This window comes from Thamnophis elegans, chromosome Z (genome assembly GCF_009769535.1).
Source record: "Thamnophis elegans isolate rThaEle1 chromosome Z, rThaEle1.pri, whole genome shotgun sequence".
Classification (NCBI taxonomy): Eukaryota; Metazoa; Chordata; class Lepidosauria; order Squamata; family Colubridae; genus Thamnophis; species Thamnophis elegans.
In genome coordinates, this window is record NC_045558.1 from 23743099 (window position 1) to 23758387 (window position 15289).

The 15289-nt window shown below is 30.8% G+C and overlaps 1 protein-coding gene across 5 annotated transcripts in view; it reads right to left on the reverse strand.

Moving 5' to 3' along the window:
* The window catches only part of AKAP9 (A-kinase anchoring protein 9), a 115870-nt gene that overhangs the window by 30009 nt on the left and 70572 nt on the right, over positions 1 to 15289 (reverse strand). For 4 of the 5 annotated variants that reach the window (XM_032237727.1, XM_032237728.1, XM_032237726.1 and 1 more), the window contains 5 exons: positions 14135 to 14343; positions 7672 to 7834; positions 3811 to 4023; positions 1844 to 1882; positions 413 to 645 (listed from right to left, as the gene is read on the reverse strand). In XM_032237727.1, coding sequence (XP_032093618.1) covers positions 413 to 645; positions 1844 to 1882; positions 3811 to 4023; positions 7672 to 7834; positions 14135 to 14343 — 857 coding nt within the window. The remainder of the gene's footprint in view (positions 1 to 412; positions 646 to 1843; positions 1883 to 3810; positions 4024 to 7671; positions 7835 to 14134; positions 14344 to 15289) is intronic. The other variant, XM_032237725.1, reaches the window with a different exon arrangement.

Sequence of the window (15289 nt, forward strand, 5' to 3'; positions counted from 1 at the left end):
TTATTTTATAAACTTTTTACACAGAAATCATTTTATGCTTGAAAAGCTAGAGAAGTCCAATTCTACTGGAAATGCTGCAATATTGTTTCAAATTATCAGAAACGCTTTACTCCTCAATCAAGGCTTTTTAAAGGGGTCATGCTGAAATTGGTTCAAACTAAAAATCATTGTTCACAGGAACAATGTATATATTAAACAGGAACCTTGTATATATTAAATTTATCATATTTTAAATAGGAAAACATAGCTATCTTATTTTTTTTAACAAATAACATATTTATTGTGCTATTTTTTTAAAGTATAAACTATGTATGACAAGCATTTTAATGCATTGTGCTAATTGATTTTTTGTTGAATTCTGTTTTTATTGGGTTGTAAATGATGCATGGGTTGAGTTCATCGTTTTACTTACATCTAGAAATTTTTTTGTTTTCTCAAGCTGTTTCTCTAGGGCTTGGTTTTTCTGCTTTAGATCCATTATCTCTGAATTTTTTTCTTGGTCTAGCTCCAAAAACTGGTTGAGCTGCTCCTCTAAATCACTTTCCAAGGCTTTCACATGTTTTTGAAGAAAATTGTATTCTTTTTCAGCCTGCCGTTGCACTTCTATTTTTTCTTTCATTAACTTTTCTGTCTCTGCCAATAACTCTGTTTAAGAAAACATAACTTGTTATGTATGGATAGTTAATATTGTTCTATTAAAATAAACTCACTCCCAAGATTATGCTACAGCATAATAAAGGATGAAAATAACTTTGGGTTTCACCAAAATTATGTGATATTCTCAATACACAGAATAATAATGCCTGCATGGTTTAACTTTTTTGATAGAATTATTCTATGGTTCTACATTTATTTTCATCAATACTGCAGAAAATGTGTAATGGCATTAAAACCCAACTGTCTTCTCATCCTGTAGGGTTGTTCCAATTGAAACAAACATTCCCACAAATGACACATACAACATTTTGATGTAAAATAATTTAGACCTTCACCTGGTGAGTTATAGGAAGAAAAAGTATCCCAGATATTTCTTACCTTCACCTGGAATTTTCAATTAGTTTACTTCCTCCCTCCAATTTTTTAAAGAAATTTTTGAAAGACAAATGGAAAGAACTTAAGAACTTAGGGATATTTTGCAAGGGAGCTATGACTGCAGCATATGAGACTTCACATGCTAAGACAATTCCCAATTTACTGAGGTAACACCATAATACATACATTGCTTAATGCACCATAATGCATACATTGCTTAATATTATATATATATATATATATATATAATCAGAAATAATGTAAAAATAATTTAATTATGTTATGTTTCAGTCATTTAATTGGTATACATGCTGTAATCACATTCATTTCTTAATTGAGAGATATTAAAAATAATCGATTTTTGGATTTAAGTCTTTGCCAAATGAATAAAAAAACATCACCAGATAATGGTCTTTTGGCGGGGTTTGTTTGCATCTTACTGTGTAGATTTTTGTACCCATTATCTTACATCATACTTGCTTCCTCAAATATCACACAGAAAGGAAGAGTTTTATTTGACAAAGATCTCTATTTTCAGTTTATTATACGAATGCAGAAATTATTAGCTGGTTAAGATGATGGTTATTGAAGTAATTTGCATTTTTAAAATATTAATATAGCACACTATATAATTGTGAGCAGTTGTTATTCAAAATAAAGATGTGAACATTAAACACAGTATCAAAGCAGCAAGCTAGTAAAGTTAATGTCAGTAAGCTGAAAGCCCAAAAAGAGACCATGATTAATAAGTGTCAGTAGCTGTTAAATCTTCCACCCAATGAAAGATTTGCCATGCAATATACAAACACACCTGCTTGGGAAGCTGCATCAACTGCAGCATCTACTAGGCCTAGGAGAACAGAAAAAACAAGAAGCAAAGTAATTCACATGCCGTCTATAGCTTTCTCAAGCTGAAATATTATATGAGAAAAATGTAGTTGAAGACAGAAAATAGAGTTAAGTAAAATGTCCGCTGAATTTCTAAAAAGTGTCATTGATTTTTTAAACATAACTGTTAGATATTTTTCCCATGTTTACACTTATTTTTCTCTCAAATATTACAAAGAACATAATACTTTTATTATACATTATACATTATTATTTTATTATATTGTTGAATTAAAATGTGGCATACCTTCCTGCCATTTTTCTTATCTTCTCTCTTGTTCTATATCTATTCTATGTATCTACCATATCTCTTCAGTCTTTTATGCCTTCCATCCTCATCATTGCCAATCTGTACATACTTAACATAGTCATTTTATCTTTTGCCATTCTGCACAATCTGACCACCATCATATCTCTCCGAAACCATGTCCTATGCCAGTCTTTCTTCTTCCTGGTGCTTAACACCTCTCCCCTCAAATGTTTTTCCACAACATGTGTGCTCTGAACAAAGTCCCATATTTTTTGGAATATAAGACACACTGGAGTATAAGACGCAGCAAGATTTTGAACAGGCAAATTTTTTAAAAAAGTTTTTGCACTCTGCACACTTTCCAAAAAGGGGCTGTTTTTCACAAAACAGGCCCATTTTTTGGAGGGGGTGTCAAAAAAGGGCATGTATATCTTTAGGAGGCTTGTAGAGTGCTTCTGAGAGCTGGGAGGGGCCAAAAATGAGCAAAAAACATTTTTATTTGTCAAAAAATGGGCACACATAGTCTTTAGGAGACTTCCAGAGTGCTCCTGGGGGCTGAGGGCAGGCAAAAATCACCTTGTTTTTCACTCATTTTTGCCCTCCCCAGTCCCCCAAGCGTACTCTGGAAGTCTCCTAAAGGCTATGCATGGCCATTTTGGTGAAGGGGGTGAGGTTTCAGGAGGCCAAAAATGCTGTATTCAGTGTATAAGACACATCCAGATTTTTCAGCCTTTTTTATGAGGGAAAAAGGTGTGTCTTATACTCTGAAAAATACAGTATGTGTGCTGCACTTCCGGCATAGATTACCCAATAGTGCCTAATTCATGCAGAGAATGTTTCAGGAAAATAATAGCAGTTAGACTTATATACCGCTTCATAGGGCTTTCAGCCCTCTCTAAGCGGTTTACAGAGTCAGCATATCGCCCCCAACAATCCGGGTCCTCATTTCACCCACCTCGGAAGGATGGAAGGCTGAGTCAACCCTGAGCCGGTGGGATTTGAACCGCTGAACTGTAGATAACAGTCAACTGAAGTGGCCTGCAGTACTGCACCCTAAACACTGCGCCACCTCGGCTCTATGCTTTGCATATCAATAATCCATTTTGACTGATCTTTCAACAGAATATACATTTTTAAAAATCAATTCTAGTCATGGATATTTAATTAGGTGCCATTAAATTGGATGAAACCCTGTCAACATTATGGATAAATGAGTGTCATTTCTAAATGTGCTTGATGCTCCAGTTCAATTTTAAAAGGTAAAAAAGGAGAAGAATAGTTCCTTTTTCAGTTCTGCTGATAAAAGCAATTACATTAAAGAACTGCACTAAATCTTGCTAAATATAAAATTAGTATGTTATTAAATGCCCTTTCATCTATCAAAGCAACCTACAAATTATACAAAAACAGATGCAAAATTGAGCGAATGACTGTTTATTCCCAATAAGTGCTGCCTAAAAATACCTGGATCTGGGGAAATTCTCCCCATGTTACCCCCTGCATCTCATTGACTTTATATCCTGGAAATGTTTCAAAATGCTAAATCAAAATGCTTAGGACCACCCCATTACAAATCTATAAAATCTATTAGATATTAAATAATAATGTACATATTTATAAGACTCTTAAAAAATACATACGTTGTTCTATGGGTCCTGCATCAGCTTTCATAGCATCCTTTTGCCTGAAGAGCAATTCTTTCTCTTCTTGAAGATGCTGTCTCTCAGCCTCTAGTTCCTGTAATTTGTTACCTGTACGATGTAGCTCTTGTTCAAGATGCTCTATTACCTCTGTCTTTCCCTGGATTTGTTTTTCCAAAAATAATTTTTCATCTGCATAACAATCAATAAGAGCTATAGAAAAAGAGAGATGCCCAAATCAAGCACTGTAATTTTTGATTAAAATAGTCCAAAACCTTCTGAAAAAAATATGAATAGCATAGTCATAGCCCTTTTATTTTATACCAAAAAACTTTATTTTTCCCAAGTAATGAAAATTAAAATATTACCCTGCAATATTAATGATATGTTAAAAATTGAAAATCATTTTTTTTAAAGTAGAATTTTTATGGCAATGAGTGTCAGTATATGAATATGATAAAACACTAAAACATATAAAGAATGGTTTCTGGAATTGCGTATGTCTAGTTAAAAGGGAAAAAGGGCTAGCAGTGACATGATAGCAGTCTTCCAATATTTAAGGGGCTGCCACAAAGAAGAATGAACCAATCTATTTTCCAAAGAACCTGAAGGCAGGAGAAGCAGCAATGGGTGGAAATTAATCAAGGAGAGAAGCAACCTAGAACTGAGGAGAAATTTCCTGACAGAATAATCAATCAATGGAACAGCTTGCCTCCAGAAGTTGGGAATACTCCAACACTGGAAGTTTTAAAGAAAAGACTGAGCAATTGTTTGTCTGAAATGGTAGGTTTCCTGCCTGAGCAGGGGGCTGGATTAGAAGACCTCCAATGTCCCTTCCAATTATGTTATTCTCTGTTCTGTATTCTACTGCGTATTCTGTATTTAGTCTCCATTGTTAAAACACTATTATAATGGAACTTTACTAAGACAATAGCCTAAAGTTGATAGAATTCCAGATAAGCATGGTTACCATTATATTTTTCATTATATGTACAGTCTAATATGTATGTTTCCTTATTTATGAATAAGCTGTTCCTTCAATACATGTATTATATGATATAATATGGTGGTATCTATGCATTTAGAATTTCTAGATGATTGCAAATTGTACAATATTATAGTGTTAAATGATTATGATAGAAAATATTTAATTGGAAAGATGAACTGATATAAAAGATGTGATTACATTGTAGTCAACATACGTTTTTTCATAGCTGAAAAATGGTTACAGTTATGAAGTTACAGTATGATCTTTGTTATCCCCATATTTTACTTCTTACAATAAATATGTAACTCATAAAACTGATATATCCTAGTAACTAAGAACATTCATAGATATATAACTAAGCAAGCCTAACCATTCAGTTCAGAACTTTTTCTTTATGCTAGTATAAGTGATTTTAACATATAAATTGTTCATTTCTGAAAATATTTCTTGGAAATAATGATCTGTACTCTTTCATAAAATCTAAGTGGGGTTTATTGTTCAGTTTCATTTTTTAATAGTTCAAAATCTAAAAAAGACAATAATGACACATGCACATTTGTATTAAATGACTGAATTTCAAACTATTATTTATTGCAAATATAACTTGATTATCAGCTAGGTAATATCTCAAAAAGCAATAATAAATATTAGTATGTTTATATTAAATATATTAAGTTGTGGATGAATAATTAAACAATTATATGTTCTCTTGCACAAATCAATATTATCAGTGTTGAATTATGTCAAAATATCCACTACTTAATGTTCCCAGCATGGCGCTTACTGATTAAAAATTCCCAGATTACGTATATGCAATAATATCAGGCAGTACTTCAAGAAATCTTCACATGTTAAATTTATTACTTCACAGTTGAATAAACACTTCAGTGTTAAACTCTTTCTTAGGAGGTTTTGTTAGTATCAAGTAGATTTTGTTTTTCACCAAAAAGATCCTCCAAGAATTAAATTACAGAATGTGTGTGTATGTTTATGAGGATTTGCACCAAATGCCCCACAATTAATATGGTAAAATTCCCCAGTGTATTATGTAGTAAAATATGTGTATAGAAAGCTAGTCATTATAATGAATAACACACATATATAGATATCCATATGCAGCAGAAGGGCAAAGTTTTCGGGGGAAACTTTGCAATAAGAATATATATCAGAAGATTACATATATTTTACCATGCTGTTGATCAAGATGGTAATAAATAAAGGATATAAACTTATCTATGAAAATATTGTATATTGCATTTTATATTATAAAATAACAATGTAATATATTAATCTGAATCTAGTAAATAATAATACATGTTGTTTTAAGAGTGAATCTATGAAGATCAGCCTTAGAAATTACTATATCCCCATTCAAGGCACTGATCATTTGTCATTCAAATTTTTAAAAATATTGATGCATTCAAAAAGTTGGGATCATGGACATTTTGGAGAGTAGCTAGCTAAGAAATGAAGTTGTATTTGAAAACATAAACGATATGTGTCTGTTTATATTTAACTATTGTTTGAAAAATAGTTAAAGAAAATAAGCCTGAATACAAAAACTTAAATGCATTTGTTACCCTAAATGGTTCTTAAAAAGAAACATCCAATCAGCAATAGTATATTATATGTCAAAGAAATGCATTATAAAGGTTAAAAATCTAAGCCATATACTGAGTTACATGCTAATGGTCACTTATATATTGGATTTCTTTCTGCTTGCAATGTGCAGTATGCTCTACGGAGTACTGCTCTTGACAATTATTTGGGAGTTACAATGGACCCAGAATTTGCCAGTGTGGGTTTTTATGGGTATTACCATAGTACACTCATATTAGCACTGACTTCCTATAGATTTCTGGCTGCAACTGAAGGTGGTTATTTTCTCTCAAGTGGTTCATGGTGCAATAGCAATAGCACTTAGACTTATATACCACCTTCACAGTGCTTTACAGCCCTTTCTAAGTGATTTGCAGAGTCAGCATATTACCCCCAACAATCTGGGTCCTCATTTTACCAACCTCGAAAGGATGCAAAGCTGAGTCAACCCTAAGTTGGTGAGATCCGAACTGCCAAACTGCTGGCAGCTGGTGATCAGCAGAAGTAGACTGCAGTACTGCACTATAACCACTGTGCCACCATGGCTCTTCCAATGCAAAATAATGGAAGCCAGGAAGCATTTCTGTATCAGTCTTTTGGAACAGCATACTGTTCCGAAGATTCAGTTAGATATACCCTGCTGATCTTTATAAGACTTTATAAATTCAGTTTTTCCCTGATCATTGAAATAGCATGTTGGATGAACGTATCTGGAAAACTGGTTTAAGAGTTTGTATTTTTGGTATTTGTGTCATAGGATATTGTGAATTGTGCCATAGTATATTATGTTTTGTGCCACATATTGTGGCACAATATTGTGATATTGTGTTTTGTGGCTTTCTTATTATTTATTCATCTTAAGTTGTTTTCAATCCATGTTAATTATCCAGGGTCACATTTTGTGAGATAGTCAGGAATAAACATTTAAATACGTAAATATGCTGATCTAATAAATCTAGAACTTTTATTAGGGTACAATATGCTAAAAAATTACAACTTATGAACTGACATCCCCTATTTCCTCTTTATAATATCCTATTATCATGTCTATATATATTCTCTCTTGAATGATGGTTGCTTTTATTTCTTTGTGATTGAATCAATTTTCTACTCATTTGTAATCTCCTATTTTCAACTGTAAAAAAAGCATAAACTATCTATAACTGCCTGAAAATGTATATAATTAAAGTATCTACTTTATAATTTTGGATTAGGGAGAACTAACAATGTATAATTATTTAAAGAACTATATTACAAACAAATCAATTACTTACACTCTGCTGTGCTAAGTTCCCGTGCTATCTGCTCTCTAGCTCTGACCTCTTCATCAAACCTTTCTTGCAATTCTTCCTGACATTTGGTTAATTCAGTAGCTTCATGTTCCCATTTAAAGGATTCTTGCATCAATTCTGTTTGTGTAGCTTTTGCATGTTCAAGCTAAAACATAATTTAAATGTTGCAATTTTTAATGTACATTTTAAAAAGTCCTATATAAGAACAATGTCAAGTTTGGGAAATTTACTTGAAATGAGAAGTTTATTGCCATCATACATTATGGATAACAAGATAAACAAATATTTGTACAATGAATAACTTTGCCATATGACCGTATCCGTAAAGTACCGGATCTTGAGCCTATCCAGTTTACACTAAAAAGAAAAACTTGAGTTATTAATATAAACCAGCATATACTACCCATAGTATTTTTTATTAAATTGATGACCTGAATTGTTCAAATTAATTTCAGGTCCCAAATTAATCCACATTTTGATAGTTTTGTGCCTTTTTCACTGATCAGAGAATACTATACGTAGACTTGTAAGCACTCAATTATTTAACAACTTTGATTAATTAATCTTAATTTTAAAAAAACTTATGATCAGTGCATTTCTAAAACTTCTTTGAATCATTATTATTCATAGTCTATATTTTCCACTCACTGTTTTGAACTTGATCTATTTAATTAATAGTCTTAAAATGATATGTCATAAAATGGTGTAATATCTTTATTTCTTAAACCATATATCAAAGATCAATAGTTCACTTCCTGCAAATGTCTAAAATTCTGCCTCTCTAAACTCAGTTATCTATAATATTTGTTAGATTAATATATATCAACCTCCTTAAAATGTGATCCTTTTCTTTACATCTGATGAGCAGATGAATCTAGCAAGAATGTGAAACTACAGGCATTTCCCCTGCTACTCAAATTACAAAATGACAGAACATACATTAAGTTACTTTCAGAAATAAAACAGCACACCTATGTTTTTCTTAGTATAGTTAATGATGAATACCTATATCATTCAACATTTGTGACTAACAGACTACCAGATATGTCTTGAATAAACTCTGGGAATTTATCCAAGAGAAATATTAATATAGTGACTGTCAATCAATATTTAAATAATAATTAATACTACATGTTAACAATGAAGACATGATCTACATGAAACAAATTCCTAAGATCTGTACTTATATTGAAATCAGTAAAACTGGTAGTTACATTTTCCCTTTATAATATACAGTTACTGGTTTCAGCTCATCACTGTCAGCACAGTATTTCAGAAATCAAACTAAAGACTGGCTTATTTTTATATAATTTATTTAAAAACAATTTAAATTTTTAGAATTTACAAATTTTAAATTCAATTTAGGTAGATGCACCGACATCATTAAAACACATGCTAAAGTACACATTAAACAATGATAAATTTATTTTCTTCAATTCAAATAGGTAAAATGAAAGTTTAAATTATTATTAAGAAGTGTACTAATACACTTAAAGTACTATATACTAAGAATTTAAATGTATAATATGTAAATATAAATATTTAAAATCTACATTCACCAGTTAAAAATGGTCAATATGCATTGATCCTCACTTTTTAATAGATTTTCCATTGTCAATTATAATAATACTGTATTGTAGAAATGTTCTTTTGCATTCAAAAACTTCTATATATTGAATATTTAAAATTAATTGTGGTAGTTAAATTATTAGTTTAATTAGCTTCAATTCAGTTACATGAAGCTTATATAAAAGAGTTAAAGTGGCCAGCACTAAAATTAGTAGCTTTCTAGAAGATATTATATCAGGAATTCTTTACAATGAATAAATCAACAATTTGAAAGAAATCTGATTAGGTACTTCTGCAAAATTATACCAGACATAAAAATATTGTTAGATAACACACATTTACAGTAATCATGTAGAAGTAAAGAAAAAAATTATCTATTTTGTCATACTTACTGAATAAGGGGGTATAGGCAAAGAAATTTTTGAAACAATTCTTAATCTATGTCCATTTTTCTTCTGCTTTACATAAAAAAGTGATGTATTGAGAACCACAGAATTATTATCATCCAATTGGTCAGTAAAAGGAAAAGGAAAAGGTAAAGGCACACGAGATTCGACTTCTAAAGTATTTTCTTCTTGAATTTTTTCAGACCTTAGACTACTATAGATATTTGATTCCCAGTATGCACGGTAGGAATCCATTTCGTGCAGTTCTTTTTCATGAAATAACTTCACTTGATTAAATAGCTTTAACTGTTCTGAGTGAAGTCACAATGTAGTTGAATAACTATCTGTCTGTTGCAGAGAGCAAGGAATTATAAATTCACACTCAGGTGAGCAATCCAAAAACACTAGGAAGTTCCAGTTGAAAAAAAAATAAAATATGTTTGCAGACCTCACAGAACTGACATTTCCTCTCATTAAATAAAAGGAAAACCAAATAAATCATTCATCAACACAAAAGATTATCTTCATAATTGGTATTATGGTATATTTGCAGCCAGACCATAAAAAAATACCCTGCAGCACCTGTCAATACGCCACTGAAGTAAGACAATAACATACTAAATTAAGACACTATTTAATCTTTTTTTTCCTTAAGTGTAGAAAAAGCAGCTCTGAAATCAGATAAGCTTCTCTGTACAAAGCAAAAGCTGTGTCTCAATGGGAGGAAAAGGTCAGAACAGTAATATAGGAGTGGCTAAATTACATTACAGCAGGTACACAGGGATTTGGAATTTGAATTAACACACCCACATCCAACCTTGTTCAGCAAGATTCAAAAGCCAGGTCAGAGTTCATAAATGAATGTGTGAAAGAATTAAAAAGTTTTATGACTGCCCGATTCATTTCTTAATTGCTTTTTTAAAAAGTCACACCCAGTAAATAAATAGTTTCTACTTACTATGTCATACTTAAAATAATTTAATTTTACTTAATTTAAACTAAAATTGACACAAATTAATAAAGAGAAGACTGAAGAGGTAGCAGTACTCCTCAATATCTAAATCTATTGCTTATCATTGCAGAATGCCAGATAAGGAATAATGCACTGACATTATTGATTCCAACTTAACGTAACAATAAGGGCAATTCAACATGAAACAAATTCCAAGAGAGATGGTAGACTTCACTCATTGTGTTTAAGCAGAGATTAGACAGCCATCTGAGATACTTTGAATCTGGATTCTTGCACTGCACAGATATATAGATTCAATAGATTCTAAACAGACCCTACAAAATTTATTTATTCATTTGAGTTTTGTGCATCTAGCAAAATTGTTGCTTGTAGAAAGTAAATGAGTTACTCGCTATAAATTTGATCTGTTTTTAGAATTTTTCTGTCATAACACATTATCCATATAATATTTCCTTTGGAATTTGTGACATAGTAGAAGATAAACAGCAAAATAATCATTACATAGTACATCTTGTGATAAAGGAATCACAAAATATGACATTAATGGTCAACCTTTGACTGACAATCTTTGCTTGCTGACTTGAAAGACAGTACAGATGTTAAGATACTGAATTGTCAGAATGGAACTTGATAGAGATAATATAGTTTTCTTGGAACATAGTTGTGCTTATAAAGTTAAAAAGTGTTCCTGACCATAATAATTTTGGGGAGTAGTGGGAGGAAAAGGGAGGTCCACTGTAATTACTGCAAATATATATATATATATATGTGTGTGTGTGTGTGTGTGTGTGTGTGTGTGTGTGTGTATTTGTATGTATGTATGTATGTATGTATGTATGTATGTATGTATATTTCAGAGAGAACATTTTTTTGCTTCAAACTTAAATAATAGCCATTTTAAAAATTATCTTTATTATAGGTTCATCACTCTTTTCAAACAACATTTTCTTTTCAATTATAAATGCTATCCTGCTCAACAAGAGGAAAATATATTTAGTACAGAAATTTTGGATTGTATCTTGAAACGTGCCTTTTCTATTATTATTCTAAACATCAAGTTGCTGATGAGAAGTAAGGAGAATAAAAACATTTCAGTATTTTATAGAAAATGCTTTGGAATAATGAGAGCATTTACCACAATATGGGTCTATAAGTTTTGAAGTAGTTGTGCTTTTTCCTAGAATCTCAGCAGCAATTGCAATCAGATAATTTATCTTGTTGTAGATACTACATTTGTGTTTCTATACATTCCAGCTTTTTGGAAACTATCTTTTCCAACTGAACAAGCACCTTGAAACATACTAATAGCCTGACAAAAGGCCTTTCAAACTTATGTTTCAACTTTTTAAATGGAAATACATTATAAATAAAATATCTGAAAAAGAAATGCAGCTTTGATTCTATATAAACATTGATTGAAATAATATTTAATTAATATTTAACATCATGATGTCACAATATGGGGTTAAAATAAACTAACTTGTAATCATAATAAAAAGTCTGTGCAAAAAACTACACTCAGAAATTCTTTTTTTTAAAGGAAACTAAAGAGATTATGGAAATTGGAGGGCGGAGCCTGGATGCCATGACGAGACGACGTGCGATCTCAAAACTCTGAGATCACACTCGATACTTTTATTGCTGGAGGGTTCCAATGGACCTAAATCATCCCGAAGAGATGGTGAACAGAAAGATCACATGTTGCTGATCTCGGGGATATTGCAAAATCTCCGAGAAAAGCGGGTCTAAAGTCTTCTGCTGGCAGTAAAAATTCCAGTCTTTCAAGGTTGACAAAATCAGGGCAATATGGAAGAAGTGCTAAGCTGGTGAGAAAAAAAAAACAAAAACGGACTGCCTAATTTTTTTTAAAACTAACTTAAGTCAAAGAATAGAAGAACTTAGCAGCGATTTTGATCTTTGTAATGGTTCTGGACAGTGGTTATCTTACTTTTTAAATGTTATTTACATGGATTGATTCTAAGTAAACTTTTTCAAATGGATGGATTATTCTAACATTTCTTCTGACTCTCTGTAAGCTATAAATTGTCTGTTTACATCTTAACACTTTTATTGCTTGGCTGTTCTGGCTTAAGATCTGATAAGATTGTACAGCTGTTCCTTTGTAGTTTTGCTTTCACTGGCGAGTGTTTCAGTTTTGCTGAGCTTTTAAGAAAAAATACAACTGCGTATAAACATGGTGTCTCTTCAAGCCTCTCTCCAAGCGATACTTTCAGCTTTGAAGAGGGTGTCTGATACAGAGGAAAGAATTAAAAGAAAATTGGATTATTTGGTCTATTTGGCAACAAATTGTGATGAAAAAACTGAGGATGTTCATCAAATACAAAATAAGAAGATGGAAATTCAAAAAATTGAAACGGAAGACGGATATAAAGAATTTGAGCTTATTGATATTCGTGGGAATTGGTTTATTTCTGAGGGAGGAAAGAATGGAATATTTGAAGAGGAATTAAATGGAGACAAAATTTATTTCAAAGGACAGGACATTGAAGGAGAAGAAAGCATTAAAGAACTTATGGACTATGAAATATTATTTGCAAAATATTTGATAACACTGCTGAGAATTAAAGACAAGCTGATAAAGGAAACAAAAGGAAGGCGTCAACATTATATGAAAGATACTACAAACAAGAAGGTGCAAAGATCATTTCGTACAAACTTGTTTAAAAAGATGTTTGGAGAATTGTATCCACTAATGGCAGTAGATATAAGATTGTTTTGTTATTGGAGAGATACAGGTTGATAGATGGAAGAGTATAATTCAAAATTAGCTAAACTTAGTTAAATCTAGTGGTAATAGGTATAGTTAAATAAAAATTGATAATGATAGTAATGTATACAATGTTAAGCTGTTATGATAAGTAATAATTGGATATGAGAAGGGAAGGTTGGAAATATTTTTGGACTATATATAAATATTATTAATAACAATAATAATTATAATAAAAAACAAAACTAGATACTGTTAAGTTTTAACTGATAGGGGGAAAATGTTATGATATAGGATATAGTTAAATAAAGAAAGGATAATGATAATAAATTATATACATGGAGGATTAGAAAATTTTGGTATTAAATATTATGGATGTTTAGCTAAAACAGGATATGAGGATTTTAATGTAAATGGAGAATTTTACAAATAAGTAAATGAAATGCCAGCATGTGGTTATGTATTGAATCTTAGTATATTTAAGGATGAAGGATGTTTAAATAACTATAGTCAAATAAAAGTGGAGGTATGATGATGTTAATATAGTAAATATTTAAGATATTTGAATTAATATGAATTATATTTGATGACAGTGGAAGAGATGCACAAAAGCCTTTTGTAACCAGCTGATACACTTTCTACAATATGTAAAGAAGGAGGAGTTGTATGTTTGTTTTGAAAATAAAAAAAAAAGAAAATGATTAAAAAAAAAGAAATTAAGGAAATTAAGAAATTTAATTTTTTCTTTTCCACAGACATTTTTTCAAGACTATAATTAAACAATGTTACCTCATTAGCAGTTTCATTTATTGTTTGAAGAAGTAGTTCAAATGCTGTTTGAATTCGGCGATTGATATTTAGAATTAGCTCTTCATTTTTTGCATCTATTTCCATGCCAAGGAACTGGGTGAGTTCAAACTCTTCATCTGTGATTTCTGACCACATGGTATTGTCTTGACTTTCAAGATCATTGCCAATATACTGAGATGATGGCCTTTCTGTATAACAAAAAAAATAATAAAAGAAAATACAATGTCCCTCTTGTTGCTTTTTTTTTGTTTCTAGAAGGATCTTTCTTACACAAGTTAATGAATATGATCAAATAAACAATTTAATAAACAGAAATATTTCCACTGAGAATGAAGAACATCAAGCAATAAAATAAATTACAACTTGCAATAAAATTACACAAATGAAGTCAGTTAATTACAAAGCAGACAGCAAGTAGAAAAGGAGATACTAACTGAAGAAAAATATTTGAATATCAGCACATTATGAAAACTAATCTAATTGATTAAATCTATCTATTTACCTATAGCGTTATATTTCAATCATTACCTTCTATTTAGGGGTTACAGTTGTCTAGTATAAGCTATGCACATTGCCAGCACAAAGATCATCTGATTACATTCAAATTCCATTTTGAGAAAACACTAAAATTCTACCACTAAAAATTATTCTATGTTTTAATTCAATAATTGAAAATAGATTATTAATATCATTAATGGAAAGCAAAGAATTCAATTTGTATCTATGTGAAATGAAAATAATCTGATCATTGAAGATGTTTGACCCTATTAATGAAAGATACATGATTCTATCTTCCTTTTCTTAGCATGAATCTTTATGGATTAAACATCTTTCTTTTGCCGATTATTTTCATCCACCAAAAAATGCTCTAGAGAACTTTCTAAATCCATCTAAAGTGTCTTGATATTTGTGAATATAGAAACAAGGTTAAATCTCATGCATATCTATTTATGACTACAATTAGACTTTCAAATAAATATGAATAGCAAGTTATAAATTGTGTTTGCAGAGTAATATAAATGGTTAGTTATGATGTACAAAAATATATGTAAATATATTATCAGAACCAGCAACATGAACATAATTTCAGCGTGAAATCGTATTTTATACAAATACGACTGCAGTTGAATTTTT